Here is a 23610-nt window from a genome sequence, read left to right as displayed (position 1 = left end):
ACAAATTGTTGTCGGTAATCATCCAATGAACGTCATTCGGAGGCGGGACATCGTGGCAGGAAGTAACTTTACAACTGTTCGCTCCTGAGGGGATCAATATTGTAACGTTAGTGCCAGTTTATTAAGAAAAATGTTTTACCTTTAATCAAAGTGTTGTTTATTAACGTCTTACAAATTTAGTAATTGCATTACCCATGCTGAAAGCCCAGCGACAATACCAAACGTGCCCTGAAAGATGTGTAGCTAACATTAGCCAAAGTGAGCTAATGATAATTTGCTAACTTAGCTAAAAAAGTAAACACGCTGTGTCGCTGTGTGGATGAGCGACAACGTGGTGTGAGGATCCTTACGTCGGGGAACAGAAGAGATGAAGAAGTGGAACTGGCGAGAACGACCGTACAAGCGTCAAAGCTCAGGTCAACAACGCGGGCGGTACAGAGACAACAGACAGAGACCAACGCAGGATGAACAGTGGTACTTAGGTTAAATGAAGAATTGACATACAGGAGTAGTGTGTTTGATGTTAAACAAAGTGACATGTGCCCTACAGTGAAGTCTTTTACTGTTCACAGGTATGGACATAATGATGCAGGACCAACACATAGAAGATATGAAAATCAGTCTGCCTCTTCTTCTTCTTCTTCTTCATCTTCTTCTTCGCCCACACCTTCCTCATCCTCTTCTAAAGCCAGCAGTGCTGCACCAGGTTAGTACCAGACAACAAACTCTCTTTCGTGTTGACTTGAAAGTCTTCTTTCACTACTTAGTGTCATGTTCTTACCAGAATCACACACCTGAAGGCACCAACACACAAAGTAAACCTGGACTTGTGCTCTTGTTTGAAACCTTAATTTTCTTGTCTAGTTACAATGATTTGGAAGCCACTCACATTACACATAAACACTGGGAGCAATTTAAGGTCCGTTGTTTTGCTCAGTAACACCTCAGCAGGACAGAAAGGAAGATGAAACACAAGCTTTCATTTAACCTTTTGTTTCTTCTTGCCAGAGCTGCCGGGTTTTTACTTTGACCCAGAGAAAAACCGTTACTTCCGCCTGTTGCCCGGACACAACAACTGTAACCCGCTGACCACAGAACAGCTCCGGGAGAAAGACAGGGAGAAACAGAGAAACAAGATGCTGGCAGAGGATGAAACGCCAAGAAAAGTAAGTCTGTTACATATTTTTTCTTATATAAAAGAAATCTGAGTCTTTGCCGTAGTCCTTGAGATAAAAGCTTATCAGACGAGTTGCAGAAAGCATGTTGGCCATGGCAGCTGCCTGTCAGGTCATTGAAGCAGCTGCCATGGCCAACATGCTTTCATGCAGTCTGTGCCTTTTTTGTGAATGAATGAGGGAAAAACACGGTTATCCAGAAGATATCAGTTGTTCACGCTATTAAAAGAATGTGGCCACAAGCGACTAAACCACCTCTAAATGTGGTCTGAGTCATCTGGTCTCAAATGCGTCCTCCCGGGTGTGAACCCATTTGTGATCGGATCCCTGAGGACACATGTTACTACCAGGTCTGAACAGGGCCTGTGTGACGATTATATCAGTATATGTTGCCCGTTGTGCTTCACACATTTTATATTAATGAACTGGGGATGAGTCTCAGTCTTAGATAGATTTAACAGTTGTCTAATTGTGGGACATGTTTTCTCTTCATTTATAGAAAGCACCAAGAACAGGACTGAACTCTTCACTGTTGCTGCAGAGAAGACATCTTGGTCTGTTACCTGAGAACTCCTATTGCAGGTATTCTGTGTGTACACACAAACCTGGACATAAAGCTCTTATCCTTCTATCTTACACACATTTCAATATTACCCACAGCTGGGATGCATTACTGGAAACAATGGCCAGCCTCAGTGCTAATCAGTTCTGTATGTGTATAGTGAGTTGTCATCTGAGCTTTGCCGACCACTAATAATGACGCTAATCAGTTGTGGCATGGAATTCTAAATAGTCATAAAAACAAAAAAAGAGAAGAAACAAAAGTAAAAATGTAGTCAAAATATTGTTCTACCTGACAGTTTGAATTTTCCGAATTTAACTCGGATACATTATTTGTAATCATCCTACGGGCAAACATGACCACAAAAAAATAAATGAATGAATGAACGCTGTTAAGAGAACACATGGAAATTATTCTGTTTTAGTTACTATGGTCACATTGTGTCTCCAGGCTCGTCCATGAGGTAAAGGTCAGTGGAATGAGGCGCCACAAACTAGAGATCCAGAGCACGGACAACAGCAGCCCGAACACCGACAACTTCAGACTGATAGTGGTGAGAACACACACAAAACACCCCAGGGTTATGACTTCAATTCAGAATGTCCAAAAAAAAAAAAAAAAAAAAAATTATGTAACTAACTAATTTCTTAATCCCACTTCTTGTCTCTGTCAGGGGGATTCCGCATGTGAGCGAGTGTTCACGGTGAACGATGTCTCTCACGGCGGCTGCAAGTACGGCATCATGAACTTCAGCAGCAGCAGCCGGGGCTCCCTGTCTGTGGAAATGTGCGATAATCTCTACTTCACCAACCGTAAGGTGGGAGTGTTTCTCCAGGGCTGGGGCTCTAGCTTTCTAGAGTTCGGTTAAATATTTTAGTTTAAGTAATTATTTTGCAGTGTGGCTTAAAAAAAACCCAAAAACAAATGGATTTTAATGAATCTCCTCTGCCTTAATGTGTCTCAGGTGAACTCCATCTGCTGGGCTGCAGTCAACCACCCCGACTCTCACGTTCTGTATCCTTCTTCAGCTGAAGTAGAGTTCCAATGCTTTGCTGAGATTCCTGGTGAAAGAGCAACTGACCTTAAGTCACTTTCAACAGAAGCTGGTGATATGAAGCTACAAACTGATCCCTGACCCCTGTGGCTGCGGAACATGCTACAAATCAAACTTCACTTTGTAATTGGAGCGCTGAACGTTTTTTTATCGATCCACTGAAGCACGAACCACTCATATGTGTTTCACCGGTTCATTGTTAAATGGATGACGTCCTGTAAGGTCCGTGACCCCGTGAGCAATACACCGCCTCTTAGATATTGCAACGCTGTCACTCGTAGCAATAATTATCGGATCATTCATATTGTGTAATAATAAGACAGGAGGCGTACATTTTAGGCAGTAGATGTATCATTTCTCAGCTCCGTTTGGTGTATTCCTTGAAATACACTCTCATAGAACCACCCATCATATTCAGGTTTTCTAGTATTTTTAATATTTAGTGTTATATTTAGTACTAGTGTTTGCCTTAACTGAACTGACTTTCAGGCTGTGTCTGGTGGGAGCGGCAGACACCCCTGGCTGCGTCAGTTTACTTCCTGCTTCTCTCTTCAGCAACTCCAACCCAGGTTTGGATGACTTCTCGTGTTCAGTATTAGCATAGCCTTACGATCCGGTCCATCCTGGTCCACAGTAGTTTTGAAATGTTTTTTTACCAGAATAGATTAAAACTTCTGTTCTTATCCTTCATCCTCTTTCCTCAGATCAACCGGGGATGCTGTGTAGCTTTAAGATATCCACAGCCTGGTCTTGTGCCTGGTGTCTCAATCCTCAGTTTGACAAGACTTTCAGCACTGGTCAGTCATTCTTATTAATGCTACTCATCAGATACAAACATTTTAAACACATCAGTAACTATATATACTATACTATATGTGTGTGTGTGTGTGTGTATATATATATATGTTAAATGTATGTGCTGGCAGGCCTGTCTCGTAGGGTGATTATGAAGGATGCAGAGACGGGCCGAACACAAACGTACAGCGTCGGCAGCGACGTCCTGGCTCAGCAGTTTGCCCTCAGGGTGAGTCGTTTGTTACTTTAAAGTGATTCAAGCGCGTGTGAGTCGACCCAAATTGCTTTCACTTTATATGTATCCTGTGTCCCGCGAACGCAACCAAGCAAAAGGGTTTACTTCCATTTCCACAGGTTCCTGTCCTGTTTAACGGCTGCAGATCGGGGGAGATCTTCAGCATTGACCTCCGGCAGCGCGGCCGCAGGGATCAGAGCTGGAAGGCCAATCGTTTCCATCAGGAATCGGCCATCACCTCCGTACGCGTCCTACAGGATGAGAACTACCTGCTGGCTGCTGACATGCTGGGACAGGTCAGGTTATTTTATAGGTTAAGCAGTTGGCCTCTGATTACTACTATGTTACATATTTTTTTGACCCTGAGATGAGGGTATTGGAAAGATTTGGTAGCACCAGTGAACAATGTGGAAAAAGAATAAAGGAAAGGGTCATTTCAAAGGTTCAGTCAGGTAATAATTCAATATCATTCGGCCTTTCTGTTTAAGTGTCATATGAGAATCTTTGAGTGAAAGTTGTTAACCCAACATGCTCTAATATGAGGCTTTAGCTCACCTAAATTATCGTGGGACTCTTCACATCACAAGGTTAATATCATGCAAATATTTCATATTTGAGTTTTCCTTCTTCAGAGCTGCAGCATCTTCAGCCGTGTTTCTCCAACACATTTTCAGACTTTTCCTGTGCTGTAAATGGTGATCTGAAAACAGATGCAAATATGATTGGGGGGAAAAAAAGTCCCAAAACCATGAAACATTTGAATGGGTGAAACTTTATTTTGAAACTTAGGAGGATGCATATATGCACTCGTATGCCACTGCTCTTTCAGAGATGACTTGATAACACCAAGTTTCAGATTTGACCACACGGTTGTGAGCCCTTGAGTCTCGTGACTTTTGTCTGCAGCGTTCGGTCACTACTGTTTTGAAACTCTGACTAAAAAAAAAATTTAAAAAGCTGGGATCCCAGAGGTCTGGACTTTTACCCCTAATCTTTTGTTGAATCTTTGCTGAAGTCCTGTCCAGTTACGTGTGCATTTACCTGGTTAGGTCAGACTGGCATTGCTCCGCCAGTGACTGACACACAGTGGATACGCTAATAGGTTCTGTGCTGTATAGCTAATATATAAGCATATATTTACAGAGATTACAGAGAACATTTTTCAGACTTTCAAAACACAAGAAAAACATTCCAGTCTTGCATAAAAAAGGGAATATTACATCTCAAGCTTTCAGAGTTTCAAAATTATGACATGATCTTAATCCCATGAATGTCACAATTTTATTATTGAACTGTGTCTGTGTGCTTTCTGATTGATGTGCAGATCAAACTGTGGGATGTGCGACTGAGAAAGCCAGTGCAGGAGTACAAAGGGCATTACAACGAGCACGCCTACCTTCCCATCCACGTCAACGAGCGTGAAGGGCTATTGCTGGCAGGTAGGAGAGGAGGAAACGCTTTATCCATACTACAAAACTAAACTACTGTGAAGGAATTCCCCATTTACACTGACTGATCTGTCTCCTTTCCACAGTGGGTCAAGATTGCTACACAAGGTTATGGAGCCTAAACGACGGCCATTTACTTAGGACCATCCCGTCGCCCCACCCAGCTGCTAACGACTTGATCCCGAGCGTCGTCTTCTCCTCTAATATCGGCGGCGGCAGAGGGCTCCCCGGGCTGCTCATGGCTGTCAAACACGACCTCTACTACTTCCCATACAACACCGACTATCAGGAAGGAGGAGACCTGAATGCTGGCTTTTATGAAAATAACGAAAATGCCTCCTCGCCTAGATGACACTTTTTTTTTTCTTTTTTTTTTTTAAATAAGGGTTGGGTAAAGTTGTCGAGTGCAGTCCGTTTACAAGCAGCCGTACTCATCTTCCAGCTGGAAAGACGACCTCAGAAAGCTTTTCAAATCTCAGGGGAATGTTATTCTTGACAGTTTTGTTTGTGCCAAAACAAAATAGAAGTGCAGTATTCACGAGTTCCCGTAACTACTGTGCTTTTTGTTTTAATAGAAGTGCACTTACTTAAGACATGGTTTACCTTGATTTTTAATAAAAATTTAGGATTTTGCTTAATCAAGTTTGCAGAGGAAGACACTTTGTATTGTAAACCAACAAGACATTTTCTAATTGTTTAATCACACTGCTGTAAGATGGATTAAAGATGGTGATCTGCTGCATTTGCTTCTAAATGACTTTAATACATACTGTTTGAGCATACATGAACACAAGGTATTGATCGGTTCAATGTGACGTCTATATTCATTGATCGTCTCTCTCAGGCATATAAGCAGTAATATATGAGATATTTCTCTGATTAAAGGTCCGTCATTTGTTGACAACACAACCACAATTAACTCTCCCACAGTCAGTGAAAAATATCCTGTGCAGTCACATCTCACAGTGCCCAGGCGTTCAGTTGGAAGTGATATTTATCTGATAATTACCAGGTCACATATCCTGTTCCTGGTACAAGCAAACCTCAAACATATCTTGTTGCCGCAGCTCATTCAAAGCTGACGAGCCACGCTGCCTGAGTTGACCGAGTAAAGGATTACTCTTCTGTTTTGAGGGGCCAGCCTCAAACACGGCCTTTTCTGTCCAATATTGCTACTGTGAGCCAGCCACTCTGTAAAAGCAGTTCTGTTGCATTTAATCCCACCGCAGTCTGATTTGTTTCCATTTGCTGATTTGAACATTTAACAACAACGAGGCAATTTAAAAATGTCCCTGTTAGTGTAAACTTTTCCCCTTATACGTACTTAAAATCTAATCAGCTTTTAAAGCCAGCATTATTAAGGCTGCTCTTTTATCATCTGCCATTCAAGTGAATAAACAACCACAAAGGGTCAGTGGGTTATATACAGTGCTGCCTAAAAGTATTTTCACCCCTCAGAATTTTTTAATTTCCGACTCAAAACATAAGCGGATTGTCACAAAAGTCCTGGCAGTGGACAAAGAGAACCCAGTCAAATAAATTAAACAGAAATATTCTGCCTTGGTAGTTGAAAGTGAGCCTGTATTACATATCTGTGAGGTGCAAAAGCAAAGGCACCTCTAGGATTTCAAAGCCAAGTGCTTCCAGTCAATGTACTGAGACTCATGTGCTGATCAGTGCCCTGTTTTGTTTTAAAAAAAACAAAATTCGGGATTTGTCACAGTCTGATCTTCACAACACTGAAATGTTTGGGGAGGTGTAAGATGGCACAGGCAAAGGAGCTCCTTTCTGAGGACCTCTGAAGAAGAGTTGTTGCTCATCAGGCTAGAAATTTTAAAACCATCTCTAAAGTGTTTGGAACCAACAAATGCACAGTCAGACAGATAGTGAAAAAACCAAGGAGATTTAAGACGACTGTCACCCTCCATTGGAGTGGTCAACCAACAAAGATCACTCCAAAAGTAAGACACATAATAGTCTGAGAGGTCACAAAGGAACCCAGGGTCACTTCTGAGCAACTAAAGGCCTCTCTCACATTAGCTAATGTTAATGTTCATGAATCCACCATCAGGAGAACACTGAACAACCATGGTGTGCATGACAGAGTGGTAAAGACAAAGCCACTGCTCTCAAAAAAATATTTTGTGGACGGATGAGATCAAAGTAGAATAATTTGGTTTAAATGAAAGGCTCATGTCTGGAGAGGAAACAAAGCTGCACTCCAGCGTCCGAACCTCATCCCGTCCATGAAACATGTCCTTGTTTGGGACTGTTTTGCTGTATCTGGGCCAGGACAGCTTGTCACCATTAACAGACAATGAATTCTGAATTATACCAGCACATTCTAAAAGAAAATGTCAAGACAGCTGTCCATGAGCCGAATCTTGAGAGAAACTGGGTCATGAAGCAAGATGACGACCCAAAGCACACAAGTCGTTTTACGTAAGAATGGTTCAACAGGAACAAAAAGAATATTTTGTTATGACCAATTCAAAGTCCAGACCTTAATCCAGTGGAAATGTTGTGGAATCAGTTCATGTGAGAAAACCCACCAACATCTCAGAACCGAAACAATTGTGTGCTGAAGGATTGGGCTAAAATTGCTCCCAGCCGCTGTAGAAGACTGATCAGAAGTTACAGGAGACGTTTAGTTGCTGCTATTGCTGCACAAAGGGGGCCCCACCAGATACAGAAAACAAGGTTTCACTTACTTTTGCACCTCGCAGATATGATTCATTTTCTTAAATAAACAAATGCAAAAGCATTATATGTCAGTTTCACTTGTTTGACTGGGTTCTCTTTGTCTCCTGTCTGGACTTGTGAAAATCGCTGAGGTTTTGAGTCATTTTTAATCAGAAATGTAGAAAATGAGGCGTGCAAAGCACTTTAACACTGTAAGTAGTAATTACTAAGTAATTCTATAAATTGGAATGCATCTTGATGCTACAGTAATAATCTTTAATAACAAAAATAATAATCTTGAAGCCGAAGAGTGGCAAGAAAGCTAACGCTAGCAGGGCAAAATCTGAAAAACACCACTGTAGTGATGTTCAAATTTTGATACACGTTTTGGGGTCTCTATTTTTTTTCCTCTAAAGCCAGCTCCCAACGTTATATCTTATACCTAATAAGAAGAAGTACTGACTGGAATGAGTATAAAATCAGTCAGTATTTCTATATTTAAAGGGTTTACAGAAATAGCCCCAAATCAGAGAAAAGGTGCTAATAGTACTATGTCACACTGGGAGAGATTGTCGAAGGGTTGAAAGATTCATGTGCATCAATAAAATTTTGAAAGGATCTAAAGGGGCACGGGGAGATTTACCTGAAATCCATTGTGTTAGAGAATGTACAGTACTCACTTTTCTCATCTCTCTGAGTTTGTTTTGTCTCTCCTGTGTTCTTGATATTCAAGTCTGACTGGTATTCTTCACAGTGTCAGATGTAGCCATATTAAAATGAAATGGGATCGAGGAACTGAAGTGGTGTGAAACCAGCATAAAAAAAAAGCAATAAACGTGAGTCCAACGGTTTATGGAAATATCTTTTGTGATGTTAACTCCCTGTGTTGCAGCTGTGTCAACTCAACTTTCCATTGCGGGGAACCAAAGAGAGAGTACACCTTATCTTAACCTGCCACAGGCTAGACAGCCAGAATACGTGAAGGTTAATAGCTAGACTCAAAATGCTGTCACTTCCAGTTTTCCCAGAGCTTGACGTGTCAGTGATCAAGGACAGCCATTCCCACTATGACTCTATCTCCACTTCCTGCTAGAGTTCCCCGGGTTTTTGGTTGCAGCCGTTGCAGACCCTCACTGGGTGGTCCCAACCACGGGACGGCACGGAGCGCCGCTCCTGGGAGCACTCGTCGCACACGCCCTGGCCGCAGGAACGACAGTGGTGGATGGAGAGACGTGGGGTGAACTCCCTTTGGCACTCGCAGCAGGAGTGGATGTCCTGATCTGGGACCCAGTAGGCTGGGCGAGCAGCGTCCTTCACTAGGCCTGGTCACACAGGAAGAAAATGCAGTTAAAGTCCTGCTGAAGCAGCTAGCAGAGGGCTTTTGGCTTCCACGTGTTATGGGTAAAGACAGAGCTAGGGAGGATTCCCTCCCTTTCGAAATGGCCAGTCTGCAAAATTAGTATAATGGTCTAATATACCATCGGTAGAGCATGAGACTCTTAACCTCAGGGTCATGTGTTCCCTATTGAGACTATTGGCTAGAGGCACACAGATATAACGCTCACCAAGAGGTATGTCGATGGCACCCACTACAGCTCCAAAAGTGTTCTGAACAGCTTCGCCAACCTTCCTTGCTATCAAAGTGCTTCCCTCCTCCTCCAAGGCAGCATCCAACAACTCTGCAACAGTGAAACACATCAAGTCAGACACTTGCGGCACGATGTCAACACATCCAGGAAACTGGATGCATTTCTTTCCTGTTAACTTTGACAGAGGGGCAGAAATGTTTAAGCACACAATGACAGAATTGTGTTAATTCACACAGAGGGACTAATTTGCATACCAGTTGGGATTCCCCTGTTTTGGAAACATGCATCGCAGACTCTGACAGGTGCGAGGCCCCAGCCCCTCTCTGGGACCGGCCTGGTTTTGGAAGAGCAGGCGTCACAGAAACCCTCTCCGCAGGCACGGCAGTGGTGCTTGGTGTCGTTGGGCTGGAACTCCTCCCCACATTTATGGCATTTCTAAAACACACAGAATAAAGATAACACCAGAGATTCCTGACCGTTAACACACTGCAGATAACATAAATATTGTCGGCATGTTAGGTGTTTACGACATCGCCTGATCTGTGTTGAAAAAATGTTACCATCTTTGGGTTGGCACGGAAGGTTTGGTTTCTTTCCTTTGACGTTCAAGAGTACCATGAGTACTATGTTTCCTTGCTTGTTTCCTCTTTATACTTTTTGTTAAATCTGGATTACGTACCAGGATGAGGGAGTTGGGTTTCCAGTAGGTTGGAGCAATCTGGTCGGTGAGCCAAGACGTGACAGCTTTGGCAGGCTTGACGCTGAGTTCGGACACGGACTGAGAAATGTATTTGACTCCATCCAACAACCTCTGAGCAGCATTGTTGTTGTCTTTCAAAAAACCGTCCGACTGGAAAAAAGGCAAAAAAAATAAATAAATAACAGTTTAGTTATGTTTAAGTATGATTTAAAATTATGACTCAATACTGACCAACGTGCTAACAGAAATTCAATTACTCTAAATTACTAATTGATAGTAGACATGTAGCATCACTTTCCCCTAGCATTTAAACTTCTTTACAATGAATTTGTGGCTCAGTGCACTTTGATTTACAAGTTACAGAAAAAAAACTGCATTACTTCACTGTGCATCTGAATAACACCAACTTGTCGACAATACGTTGCCAGTACAGGTCACAGTGGAGGCGACTTAGAAGCGTCGTAATCTTGGCTTTCGACTTTGTTTAATTGGTTTAAGCAGAATCTCATTTAGGCTGTTCCACTGCGGCCTTACCCCAGGCCAGATGTGCTGGATCTCTGTTCTGACCACTGTTTCCACTGGGTCCTGGTTTCCATACCAGTACTGCCTGCTTCTGTAGATCACTGCACAGTTTGGACACTCAATCACATATCTGCACAAAGACAAAAAAAAAAGTGAAAAGAGTGAATAAGCAAATTAAATTTTCAACGTTGCAACGCTGCTCAATTTCTTTCAACTAACTCTAACTTGAATGTATTTTAATTATTAATGCCAGCAAGGAAGACATTTCCAGTCATCTTCAGAGGGTTTCTGTGGTGGCTGGACTCACCCAGACCAAGCATAGATGGCCAAGCCAAACCACGGTGAGTCAGACGAGGCCGTCGTTTTGGGAACCACTATTACCTCCTTTCCTCCCTCATAGCACGCCTGAAAAGTGCAGCAAAGAAGCTCAGAATCTTGACAAGCAAGCACGTATTCTGTTGTTCATGTATGTTTGTACTTGCCTTGCAAGTGTAGATGCGGTTGTCGTACTGTGCCGAGTAGCGGCAGCGATGTTTGGCTTCGTGATCAAGTCCTTCCTTTAGGTGATTCATGCTCCTCTTACAGCCTGATCTGAAAGTGGGAGCACACCATGTTAGAGACAAAGGCCAGACTCTATTTGTTTGTGATCTGTTGTATGTGTTATGTTATATAAGTGTGTAGTGATACCAATTCTACAAGAATCAGACTATATACAACATGGATTTTTCAACATGTTTTAACAGTGTTATTGGGTGTTGGACATTGGAGCATTGCAAATACACCCACTTGGCAGTTCAGTAGGTACACTAGTGAGAAGGAATGCAATATGATATAACAGTCCTGCACTAAATCCCCCTTCAGGACTGTTAAAATGATCAGTATATGTTGGAACAGTGTTAGGTGGTAATTCCACTGTCAAAATAACAGAAACATGTTATAATACAATGTAATAGTAGTACAACTGACTCCAAAATGAAAACACAATTAAATCAAATTTTGCCAATAAAGAAACCCGTTTCTACTTTTTGATACATGGAGCAGAGAGAAACATACCCGCAGCTGAGGCAGATGCTGGAGCAGGTAAAGTACTCGTCTGGAAAGAAGGAGTTACTGGTCATATGGTCGTCTGGAATCTCCCCACTGAAGCGCTCACTCAGGGCCTGAACGAAGGAGCCAGGAGTATATGAGGAGGGCAGACAGTGTTAGCTTAGAGGCTACAATGTCAGCACAGACACATTTGCGCTGTGGATAAGATTACAAAATGTCAAGTTACACAACCAGACAAACAAACACAGTTACACATATCCACCTGCAGAGCCTTGTAGATGACGCTGGCAGAACGCGGTGAGCGGGTGGTGTTGTTATCCAGCTGCTGCTCCAGGCTGCGCAGTAAACCGCTGAAGTCTGTGGGAGGGTTGTAGGTCCGAGTCCCACGGTACTGGATGGAGCTGAATGCTTCTGGAAACAGGCCCAGCTTCCTGAAACGCTCCTGGAGCAGCCGATCGGCCGATTCAGACGGTTTGTCTAAAAATGAACAGACCAGGACAGAGAATGAAGCAGAGGAGCATCTTTGACTAACACTGTGCCAGTCATGCTTCCTGAATTCCTATAAACGTAGTAGAGTAGTTGAAAAGATAAATGAGGTTGACACATCCAAAGTACCTGATCCTAGTAGCTTGGTATGAACAGTCTCATGGAAGATAATCACTGCGGGGCCCAGGGTGGACAACGGGACGTCCAAACCACAGCGGGTGGTAGTCGCCTTCAACTCCCTGCTGAAATGTTTCAAGTAGGCGTCTGATGCATCGCCAAGGAACTTGAAGAGATCGTCATGGAGACGGTCAGCATGTGTTCGGTAAATAACCACATCAGAAATAGCCAGGACCTTGAGGAGCAGGCGTGTTCGCTGACCCTGATTAGCTCCTGAAAAGGGTGTAATGAGGAAAGCCTGTTAATTGAACATAACAGACTCCTGTGCTTGTTTGTTTTATGATATTAAGCAAATAATTTTTCTTGTCCCATACCAGCCCCAAGCAGTCCCTCCGTGTCGAGGACTACGACCCAGTGCAGAGGGTCCATAGCTGCCCAGACACCAACTGTGCAGGACTCTTGCGTCGGAGAGGTCTTGAACACTTCTCTACCAAGAAAGAAAGTGTGGTTGAGGGTGTGGGATTTTCCTTCCCCGGTGTTTCCAAAGATGGAAACCACCTTGAGGAGCTCATCTGGTCTGCAGCCCAGTCTGTCGACGAAGTCCTCCTCATCCTTCACCTGAAAATCGGCACAAGATCAGCTCAATCGTCACATGTCTCTAATAAGGCTTAAAGATTTTTTATCCACCTACCTGCATCTCCTCCTTCTCGTCCACCAACAGGAAGCTGGCCACCCTCTCCAGCTTGGATTTCAGGATCTCCATCTCTGACTCCCCAGACATCAAATTGTTCTCCTGTGGGGTTTTGGCAGGAGGGTACGGTGTCAGAGGGTGCTTCCTCTTGTTGACTCCACTGTGGGTGCGTTTCTGGCAATCCAAGCACAGGTTGATCTTACAGCCCTGGCAGCGCACCACCGCTCTGAGTCTGACAGAGCAGCTGCTGTTCCCTTTACAGGAGTCGCAGAAAGGAACATGGCCCGGTGCGATCCGAACCCGGTCGTGATTCCTCATGCGCTCCTGGCGGTGGAGCTCCAGTTCACAGCGGGCACACTGCAAGCTGCCACATTCATCACATTCAAAGGCGGCCTCATCTGAACCCCCACAGGCGTAGCTTTCCTGACAGACTAGGACTGTGTTCATTCCTTTATCTACTGCTGGACCTTGACCACTCATATCAGACTTGACAGATCAGTCCGATACTCCTGCTGTTGATAACACGTAGGAGCTATGACTTAGTAAAACTGTGAGTAACTGGGATCGCAAACAAATGCAGAGGACACAATGTTTTGGCACTGTCAAGTAAATCTCTGAGACCAGATGTCATGTAACTTTTGTTTGTAGTCCTACAAACAGCCTACTAACTTCAATCTGTCAAATATACTATTAAACGTTCAAATGAGCACCTTTATACTGCTTGAGAATTTCCAGTGGAGGTTCAAGCACTCATCATTTTCAAATACACCTGTCTAGATAAGCAGTTAGCCTACTTTATGATTTGTTAACAGTTTGCTAGCTAGCATTAGCTGCCCTGTGTCTATTTCTATGCTAAATAATAATGTGTCAGTTTCTACATAAAAGTAACCCGGTGTGCTCGTCATATGGCCTAAAAACACACCCCACGAAACAACAATAATAAACAACCGTTAGCTTGTACTGGCCACACAAAGAGAAGCACTTCTGAATAAACAAACAACCTTCATTTCAGTCGACCGACCGCTAGCAGTCCGGCGGACGACTGACTCGTTAAGAAATGCTGCCTCGACAGTCTAAAACTAGACACGCACATTATCTAACGCCACACCGCCGACAGCCACATATAGCTAACGCTGGTCGGAAAGTCAGCTAGCTGGGATGTGTTGTGTCAGACCCTTTGAGATGTTGTTGCTTTTACATCAGCTGATCGGCTTGTTTTTATCCAGGGGTCAAAAGTCACAGGGACGTGATGCATTGTGGGAACTGGAGGATTTGAAGCTGGCATAAAAGACTATTTCTATAAGACGACGTGCTTTTATTAATAGTACATAGCATAATATTCATAGTAAATATACTAACGTATGCGGTTTATATGTTTTCTGAATGTGGTGTGACAAAAATACTTTATAACTTCAACAAGCGAAGCGGAAATATCGTCGAGATATCGACTATTGCCCACAATGCTTTGCTTCTTCCAGCTGCAATTGGGTTCACTTTGATTGCACACCAGCGTACGCCGAAGCTGTACAGTTAAGTTAAACGGAGACAGTGGGTGACACTGATATGTGTCTTCTTTATGTCTAATAACGTATATTGAATATTATATTACCAAGGGTTAGGTGTATTTTAATGCCTCCAGTGGATGTGATGAACGCAGTTCGTCGCCAACGTTTGCACTTTGCGCTTCATGTTTGTTAGCCACCCTTACTGAACCTAATAGGCAAGCTGGGACACCCTGGAGTCAAAAACAGTGCAACCAAATACGGGGATTGATTTTGGCATCACTTTGTAGTGTCTTTGGAATATCTAACTGTGTAGATATTAACACGTTTTTGTAGCCCATATTTAACGGTTGCAAGTTAGCGTCTTGAGTTTTCATTTCTACATTTTTCATCCTCTTTAAGAATGTATCAATTGTTGCTGTTGTCGCATACCGCAGTCTGACCTTGCGTATTGACAGCAGATTAGCTCGGTGCTAACAGTTAGCAAAGCTAACTATATCTCTGAGACTTCACTCAATGCGCATTTTTCTATTTTATTCGTCCCATTTTTTGTTCATTCAAGATGGAAGACGAAGCCTTCACTGACATCAGTGGTAAATCCGTATCTCTGGACTGTCAGAATCACTCCAGCTTTTGCAGAGAGTTTACTGTCAGCTCCCCTAAAGTGTCCATAGGGAAAGTGATGGTATGCACCTGCTGTGTGTGGCTTCTGGCGTACGCCGTTTTCTTCTTCACTGAGGTAAGACTGATGAGTCTTATTCATAAATATTGGCACGATCAAAATCACCTTAATATACTATAAAATCCTTATCCAAAACTTGCCATCGAAAAAAGCTGATGCCACCACAGCCGTTTTCACTGGCAACATAAGAAATATATCCTTTTTGGGAAGCAATTAGAGGGGGAAGGCAAAGGGAAACCTATACAGAAATCAGTACTCTACAAAATACAAGAAAATACACTTAAAATAAATCAGTTGATAAATAAAATGAAGAGAGAATTAAGTATGTTAGTAAGTAGGCAGGTGAAATAATACAAAGATAAATAAACACAGAACTGAACTGAAATAGACGTGCATTTTTGTCACATTTTATAAACTTAGAGGCCGCATTTTAATATTATTTTGATCCATATTAGACTTAGACAGACTTTATATATATATATCCACAAGAGAAATTGCTTGGTCACGGTTGCTCAGTTGCACATAAAAAACACTTTTGAGAATCCCTTGTAAAAAGAAAAATGGGTGAAGATAGTTTAAAAAATAAAAATACTTAAAATAATTGAAATAAATGTGAATACAAAATATGTACAATTATATTACAAATGTATCGATTCATTTATTGAGAGGATTATTTATTTATTTTTGTGATTTTGCAATTTTGTGCTCGATACAATGGTAGTATCAAAAACATTTCTAAACACAACTATTCCTATTCGATCTGTTTTTAATTACATTATTGTCACTTAACTATACTGTACACCCCAGAGAGGTCCAACAGTCACGTTATTGATAACTGATTTGACCACTCTCTTGCAGAACACAGCTGTTTTGTCCAGCGCTATAATCATCACCCTCGCCGGCATGATGCTTCACATCCACTTTGTGAAGGTAGACCACGAGTCCCTTCTGGTCATTGGATCCTTAGGCATCCAGCTGTCCTCCAGCTACGCCTCGGGCCGTGAGATCACCACATTCATTGAGATGAGCAAGATCAAAGATATTGTCATCAATGAAGCTATTTACATGGTGCATAAGTACATTCATGTCTGTTGGGTTAAAAAGTAATTTATTCTTACCATTAGTCTATAGTTGTTACATAGTGACATCTAATGCTTTCATTTCAGCATCAGATCATCTACTACCTTTGTGTCCTGTTGAAGGATCCTTCAGAGCCTAATGCGGTGTCAAGTGTTGTGCCATTGTTTCAGGTGAGGATGAAAGGTGTACCCATATCTCTGAGATCCTACGTGTTTCCCTCCTCTAAGAGAGCTGTTAATACGTTCAGTGTCATTCACAGGAACCCGTTTCTAATGAACATCCTTTCTTTGTCTTTCAGAGTTCAAAGCCAAGGCTGAACTGCTTGGTGAAAGTTTACAAAAGCTGTCAGGAAATTCTTTCAAAGTGCCAGTGACACACAAGTCAAGCAAGCAATGCTTCTGGTCACGCAGCATGTTTTAATTCTTCCAAGTAATTTTCTTTTGTATAGATAAAAGAAGGAAGTAGCTGTTTGATGTGACCGACATTGTATTTTTGTATTTTTCTTTTTTTTTTTTTCCTCATCTTAATGATTTCATGGATGGATGTGGATGGAGGATTAGAAAACTGAGCAAAAGCGGTGCCATGTTTTAAAGACCAACGTAAGTGTCAGGATGCTGTACTTAGCTGTGTAGATAGATAACTTAAAAATTAGCACTCGTTATAGACTACTTGTTAAACCCTAAAGAGCCAAGCCTTTTAACCTTTTTTTTTTACTGACATTGTATTCAAGCATAGAAAATATCTCTGTATTTAGATTTTAACTGACCAGTTGTGTGTATTTCTGTGTTTTATAAACATTCCCAAACAGTGTTTTTGATTAAAAGCTAAATATGATAAAACATAACACAAATAATGGTCTTGAATGACTTAACATCAGTAGTAGAGAACGGTTGCTTGCCTTTGAGGAGCTGTACTTAACTCTCCCCAGTAGGGGCCAGCAGTACACTTTTTGGGAAATCAAATTCATGAATCAGTTCTTACAATCATTTCAGATTGTACTGACAATTTGATCTGTAGTTTGTGCACTAGCAAACTGATTTCAAATTTACAATAAGAAAATCAGACAGCTTTAGAAGAGTTATAGAGAGGTGGACATAATATAAATGTGTAGTGTAAAGACTGCATGTACTTTTATATTCTTGTAAATAAACTTCTTCCTCAAACATATTTTCATTTCCTCATAACTAGATCATCATCTCTTAGAGGCAGTTTGTCATTTTTACCTCACGTGTCTGTCATGTTGCTGTTGATGTAGCAGACCTGTTCTCAGAAAGGTTATTAAAGGTTACCTCCCACATCAAAAGACGATAATGACAGTGTTCAGGATGAGTTTCAGAATGCACAAAAGTGACACTTTGAGCGTTTGTCTTATTAGAATTCATAATTAAGTGCCATAAAACATGAATGATAATCTGTGCATTATAGTCCAATTTTTTCAATCATCACATCTCTACCTCCAGGCTTCGTTTTTTTTTTCCCATTTATTCTAAACCTGAATGAACATCTGCAAATTCTACTCAGGCCTGTGTGCGTGAACTCAACGCTCTGCATGTCAGCTAAACAAGCAGAAGGGTGCGATTTTCACGGGGAGAAGCGTTACGCTCTTGTGAAGAGGAGCCCTCTGACGGGATAATAGTCCCTCCTGGAGGTGTGAAACAGCCAGAGCCAGGAGAAAACCTGGGAGCGACCAGGGGTGACACTTCGGGGCTTCTGAATAGACCTCATAAAGCAGCAGCAACCCCCCCAGAGATAGGGCAGAGAGCCAGAGGTGTGGACTCCTAATTACCCCCATTTATAGCAGGGCAGGAACTTTTTTGGGGGGGGTTAATCTAGTGTATTTTGTGGATCAAAATATTTAGCAAAGAACACTGAGCTCATGTTGCCTACTGTGTTTCTGTTGGCTTTAATCAAATGTGTGTGATTTATAGTTCTCAGTTATCTGATCATTATTATTATTATCTGAGTGATGGATGTGTAAAATCAGCTTACAGGGTTTTGGGTGTGAAAACTTCACAGTTTAGTGGGAGGGGAGGGATTGGAGACCCACTGAGGAGGGGGGTTACGCCTTTACCACCTGCAGTGCACACGTTCAGATTTACTCACCATCAAAGTTAAATGTAAATTTAAGTCTGGGAAGAAAGTTTATCTTTCAAAGTTGCTCATTGGAATACAACATTACACTTATAAAACAGTCCCGCACTAAATCTTAACTTCACAAAGTTTATATCGTTTATGTTGCAACAGTGTAAGAAAGTAGGTAATCTAGTTGTATGATCATTTTGGAGGATGTAGTCTGTGTTGCTGTTAAACTGGTTTGAATTATACACAGTTCAATGTCCCCGTATAACCACAGCCTCCAAAATGACAGCACAGTTGCATCAACAGCTCTCTCAGTTATTTCAAACAAATGCTGAATACCTCAATGTTAATGAAGCTATAATCTAGTGCAGGAGTGTTACATTAGAATACGTAAGTTTTCAACAGTGTATTTAATGGACTGGGAGCTGAGTGTAAAGCTGTGAAATCTAAGGCTAGCGAGTTAGCTTGAAACAGGAGGTTTATGTAACTTTCTGACAGAGCCAGGCTAGCTCTTTCCGGTCTTTAAGGTAAGCTAACCAACTGCTAGCTCCAGCTACACATCGACAATGTAGACATGTAAGTCTGTATGTGGCCTTAAAATGGGGTCATGTATACAATGTTCAAGAGAAAACTCTACATGAATAATCCCCTCAAATCAACGTGGTGACGTTCAGAAATGGCTGTAGGTGGTAGAGATATATAAGTTAATGCATGGTAATATGAGATTAGATTAGATAGATAGATTGATACTTTATTTATCCCGTGGGAAATTTGGTGTCCAGTATCTTCATCGCATCGCAAACAAACAGATATAAAGATTTTTAAGTTATATAATAATATGAATATATAATGCTGAGTAAAAAATATACAGTAGTGGCAGCAATGACCACATTCCAGTTTCCTCACAGGGAAGTGTTGTAGAGTCGTATGGCATGAGGGACAAATTACTTCCTCAACCTGTCCATGGACAGGCTTCTCTGCCTGACTATGGTGTCGTGTAGAGGGTGGTGGACATTGTTCATTATGCACCGGAGTTTGTTCAAGGTCCTTGCCTCTGCCACCGATGTCAGGGACTCCAGCTCGGCCCCTACCACAGAGCCCACCCTCTGTATCAGTTTGTCCAGCCACCCTTCTTCTTAGTGCTGCCTCCTCAGCACACCACAGCGTAGAAGGGGGCACTAGCAACGGTAGTCTGATGGAGTACAGAACATGTCCAGCAGCTTCCGGCATATATTAAACGAGTTTAGCCTCCCAAGGAAATAGAGACGGCTCTGTCCTTTTTTGCATACTGATTCTATGTTAGCTGACCAGTCCAGTTTGTGATCCAGATGTAGACCCAGGTACTTACAGGTCTGAACCACGTTTATACACTCCCCGTTGATGGGTACAGGCTGCAGGTGGAGCCTGGACCTCCATATTTTTATTATATGTCACAAGAAAATTTTAACATTCCCAATGGCTTCATCTTTTCAATACGCCTTTACATTTCCAACAACAAGTTACCCGGTTGTTAGCTTGCTAAACTGTTAGCCTTGATGGCTTCTTGAATCCAACAGTTGCCAAGCAGTGCTGTTCTCATGGCTTATGACTGATGTTAGCATTTGAATGGCAACCATTTTGTGTACACAACTTTCCACGTTGCAGTTCGATCTGAAGGCAGCATAGGTGTTCTCATCAAACTTTCAGCAAGAAAGCTAATAAATCTATTTCCCGCAAGATTTTTACAGGAAATATATACACGTGCCAGTACAGAAATGAACAGTTTGCATGAGTTAGTCTTTGGCTGCATACAAGGCCTTTAGTCATTGTGTTTGTATTGTTATTTTTATGTATTCACTTCCTGGCCGACAGGTGCTGAAAGAAGAAAAGCTTTATGGTAGGCTATTGTTTACTGTGTCAGTTTATCCAGTCAACCTACTGGTTCAAACAGGCAGGAGTAACATGATGTGAGTTCAGGTTTGAATCGCTGAAAAAAAAATAAAAATCCCTCCCTGCCTAACGTCAGCCAGGGTTTTACCGGTCACTTTTCTTCTCCGTCTATTGATGAGACTGTGCAGTACAGCGTGTCATGTGGAAGTGTTCCTGCGGGACGTGTATTCACACGTTTCCCTGACAGCCGTTGTGCCTATTGAAGATTTTATTCTGTCAGTGAAAGTTAAAAAGGGTTTGCTATCTGGGCTGGCAACAAAACTGCTGAAACTGGGGACTGCAACTGTAGAGCCTCATTGTTCAGTCTCCTAATGCTAGACATGCACACGATCACCTCTATGTCCAAACAAATATTTCCTTTTACAATGTGGATCCATTCACATGTTAATGCTGTTTTATATTTACTTTTAATACAATCAATTCCAATTAGAGATGAATAGGTGAAAGACAACGAAGAAAAAACGATTACTGAAAAACTGAACCTAATCTGCTGGGTAACAGCGGAACGGTTCACAGATTAGAATTTATCAGACTCTCTGGAAGAGCTTTTATCTCCGTGGAAAAAGTCGATGATAAGAAACCATGAGTCATTTCAAATCCTCTTCTAACCCCTCTTTGAACTGTACGCTGGTCTGTGGAATATTTAAGATACATATTTGGTAAGTATGCTACTTACGGGTGTCACAGGGGACCTTAAGAATAAACTGCTGGAAGAAAGAAAACACAGTAGAAGAATAGGTTCTTAATTCTTCTCAAAACATGATTAGTTTTGAATTTAACATACTGGCATTTGTCACCAGATAAAACAAATGTTGTAATTTTTTATATTAAGTCTCAGAAAACAGTTACAAAAACTTGGGGTGACATCAAGTACTACAACAAAACACCGTCAATGGCTTTGGTTCCCACCACCACCAAAGTCACCATGCTGATAGGGGGCTTGGAGCATTTGGTGAAGCTGACGGTATTCTCTTTTCAAAGAGCTAGCTCCATCCATGCACTAGCTTGTACTTTTTTATGCTCTCCTGTGAGAAATCTTTGAAAGAGGATTTCCTTGGCAAACAGAGCTCCAAATGTTCACTAGCAACTAACGAGTGAATTACTTTCGTCTCAGAAATATGTGTTGTTCAAGTCTCAGCTCAAAATACTTCACAGATCGTTCTTTCTGCCATGGTCGTATACTGCTGGTTTTTAGCCATGGTCCAAATGAGCTGTTTTGTTGCCTTTAGCTTTGAATGCAATCGGGATGCTGCTCCCTAAGCCCCCTATCAGAAGAGGACCTCCCAGCCATAACATGGACAAAACTTTGACAAAAACATATCCTTAGCAGCCATCCCAACATGGCTGGTAACAAAAACAGGGATTTTCAATCGCACACGTTCAAACCACGAGGTCTTATCCCCTAAAGACTTCATAATTGGCTGTATACGGCTTGTCTAGACACACAAAAACAGAAATAAGCTTCTAATTTTGTGGGCTTTTAGAAACAATGGCGTCACATATTCTGAAACAATGAATAAGTGGATTTTGCATGATATGTCTCCTTTAAATTGGGATGCACGTGGAATGAATGAATTAAATAAATAGTCCCAGCTATCAAAACTACTTAGACCAAAGTGGGTGCTTTTAACTGAGCTACCCTGGTATTTTTAAAAAGTGCTACTTAGAACAGAAAACATGTGATGTAAAGTCATTTGGAACAAAAATTGATTGACAAAGGGCCTGTGAGATAAATATACCTTGCAGGATTAAGGTTACCGGTACCCATTTTGCCATTCCCACCAATATTTTTATCATAAATTAATATTTTGCATTAATGGCTTTAAAGCTATTCATCTAATGTCTCAAAATAAAAAAAATAAACTTTTTGGTAGTGACGTACAGGAAGTTCAAAGACGTATTAGTAAAGTAATCCGTGAGCTCAGCTAAAAGTTTTCTTTGGACTTCTGCCACCAGAGTAATAAATAGTTTGTTTTGTTTTTTTCGTCAGGGGAAGATTTGCTCTTATTTGCTCAGAGACTAGTTTCCTCCTTGGACAGAAAAGTCCAGCACCTTGTTCTGTCCTCTTACAGCCTCCAGCATTGAACGATGAGACTGCCAGAATGTATTTACCCAGGATTTATAGCCTCAACCAGCCCGCCTTCTACTGCTGCTCACTAAAACTTTTAATCATACTGTTAACATGATCCAGTTAAAGCTTTTGGCACGGTAACAGCCCTCCTAAATCTGTGTGTCAGTTGAAATGCAAATTTTTTTTTTTCAAAAGCACAATGAAACAAATGAAACCGACTGTTCTCAGGCCACGCCCTTTCACTGTCACCTGGTGGATGTGAGGTAAGTGAGACGAACTTCTAGTCAGACCAGCTGGCAGCAGATAAGGGAGTAAGAAGCCTGCTCGACAGGTTAGTCCGGGGAGCTGACAGCAGTGAGCTACATGCAAACACAAATCCGTTTGTCTCCGCAGAAAGCCACTGTCACGAGCGCATTCGGGCAAGTGGCTGCTTTGTGTCTGTGAAGGCAGGCCCTGAAAACCGCCACATTCAAATCCCCAGCCCCCATTTGTTCTTTTATTGCTCTGAAAATAAATGATTTGACTGTCATTCTATTGTGTGTTTCTCCTCGTCACATTGCTCCCATATCAGTCATATACCATTGCTGTGCGATGACAGCTCCCCGGTTGCTTCACTGTCAGTGGTGCCGCTCTGTCTGTGACCAGTGACTCAGTCAGATTTACTGTGGTTCGCCTTCACATCTACAGGCAGTAAATAAAAATAAAAGGGCCCATTAATAAACAAATTACTTCAGAGAGTTCTAATTCATGAAGTTTTATGATATTGTATATTAAATCTATCAGAAGTAGCAGACTAAGCATACCAAGCTGTATGATGTTGATGATGTCATGTAATGATTAGGTAAAGTCTGGTGGTGATTCTGATCTTTAACATTTGTGTTCTAATTGTGAATCATCCCATCTCCGAAAACAACTGATGTCATGGCAGGCCTTGTTCCTTCGTGTATTGGTAATAGATAGACATGCTCAGATATGTGTGTCAACTAACTATGCCTGCTCTGTAATCAGCCGTCGCGGAGATAAGAATTATGAAGGCGCGATGCCACTTGCTCAAAAATACCCCCTCGGTGGCCACAAAGTGAGGGGGCATCCTTCACACGCAAAATTACATCACTGCTAAGAGACAGTGGGGGGGATTAGTGAGGACAAGTATGTGACGATGAA

General features: G+C 41.9%; 3 protein-coding genes across 4 annotated transcripts; 2 read left to right on the top strand and 1 right to left on the bottom strand.

The window, feature by feature from the left end:
• The first annotated feature begins 49 nt into the window (after positions 1-49).
• Positions 50-6009, top strand: wdr21 (WD repeat domain 21). The gene is made up of 13 exons (XM_084559682.1): positions 50-474; positions 573-706; positions 1009-1166; positions 1675-1757; positions 2188-2290; positions 2411-2554; positions 2702-2751; positions 3281-3360; positions 3496-3588; positions 3718-3815; positions 3941-4117; positions 5146-5260; positions 5356-6009. The coding sequence occupies exons 1-13, from the start codon at positions 368-370 to the stop codon at positions 5619-5621; spliced, it is 1608 nt and encodes a 535-aa protein (XP_084415808.1). The 5' UTR covers positions 50-367; the 3' UTR covers positions 5622-6009.
• Positions 6010-6149: 140 nt separating this feature from the next.
• On the bottom strand, positions 6150-14437 carry zfyve1 (zinc finger, FYVE domain containing 1). Its single transcript, XM_084559681.1, has 12 exons — positions 13104-14437; positions 12787-13030; positions 12425-12685; positions 12072-12286; positions 11816-11922; positions 11245-11353; positions 11070-11167; positions 10775-10892; positions 10220-10390; positions 9795-9975; positions 9517-9630; positions 6150-9273 (listed from the first exon to the last, which is right to left on the bottom strand). The coding sequence occupies exons 1-12, from the start codon at positions 13581-13583 to the stop codon at positions 9041-9043; spliced, it is 2331 nt and encodes a 776-aa protein (XP_084415807.1). The 5' UTR covers positions 13584-14437; the 3' UTR covers positions 6150-9040.
• On the top strand, positions 14430-17535 carry pigh (phosphatidylinositol glycan anchor biosynthesis, class H). 2 transcript variants are annotated; one of them, XM_084559684.1, is made up of 5 exons: positions 14608-14632; positions 15168-15344; positions 16146-16355; positions 16454-16537; positions 16666-17535. In XM_084559684.1, the coding sequence occupies exons 2-5, from the start codon at positions 15168-15170 to the stop codon at positions 16738-16740; spliced, it is 546 nt and encodes a 181-aa protein (XP_084415810.1). In that variant the 5' UTR covers positions 14608-14632; the 3' UTR covers positions 16741-17535. The 2 variants fall into 2 exon arrangements, with proteins under 2 accessions (XP_084415809.1, XP_084415810.1); XM_084559683.1 differs by having other exon boundaries at positions 14430-15344.
• Positions 17536-23610: the final 6075 nt, after the last annotated feature.

Source organism: Chelon labrosus (genome assembly GCF_963514085.1).
Source record: "Chelon labrosus genome assembly, chromosome: 14".
Classification (NCBI taxonomy): Eukaryota; Metazoa; Chordata; class Actinopteri; order Mugiliformes; family Mugilidae; genus Chelon; species Chelon labrosus.
The sequence above is the reverse complement of the archived record's forward strand: the minus strand, read 5'-3'. Positions and strand labels throughout refer to the sequence as shown.

Coding starts and splice junctions, on each gene's coding strand:
- zfyve1 (XM_084559681.1), bottom strand. CDS start 13,583: ATGAGTGGTCAAGGTCCAGCAGTAGATAAAGGAATGAACACAGTCCTA. Junction 12,686..12,786: donor GGAGGGACTGCTTGGGGCTG/GTATGGGACAAG, acceptor CACCCTTTTCAG/GAGCTAATCAGGGTCAGCGA. Junction 9,976..10,219: donor AACCCAACTCCCTCATCCTG/GTACGTAATCCA, acceptor TGTGTGTTTTAG/AAATGCCATAAATGTGGGGA.
- wdr21 (XM_084559682.1), top strand. CDS start 368: ATGAAGAAGTGGAACTGGCGAGAACGACCGTACAAGCGTCAAAGCTCA. Junction 707..1,008: donor AGCCAGCAGTGCTGCACCAG/GTTAGTACCAGA, acceptor TCTTCTTGCCAG/AGCTGCCGGGTTTTTACTTT. Junction 5,261..5,355: donor TGAAGGGCTATTGCTGGCAG/GTAGGAGAGGAG, acceptor TCCTTTCCACAG/TGGGTCAAGATTGCTACACA.
- pigh (XM_084559683.1), top strand. CDS start 15,168: ATGGAAGACGAAGCCTTCACTGACATCAGTGGTAAATCCGTATCTCTG. Junction 15,345..16,145: donor CCGTTTTCTTCTTCACTGAG/GTAAGACTGATG, acceptor ACTCTCTTGCAG/AACACAGCTGTTTTGTCCAG. Junction 16,538..16,665: donor GTGTTGTGCCATTGTTTCAG/GTGAGGATGAAA, acceptor TTTGTCTTTCAG/AGTTCAAAGCCAAGGCTGAA.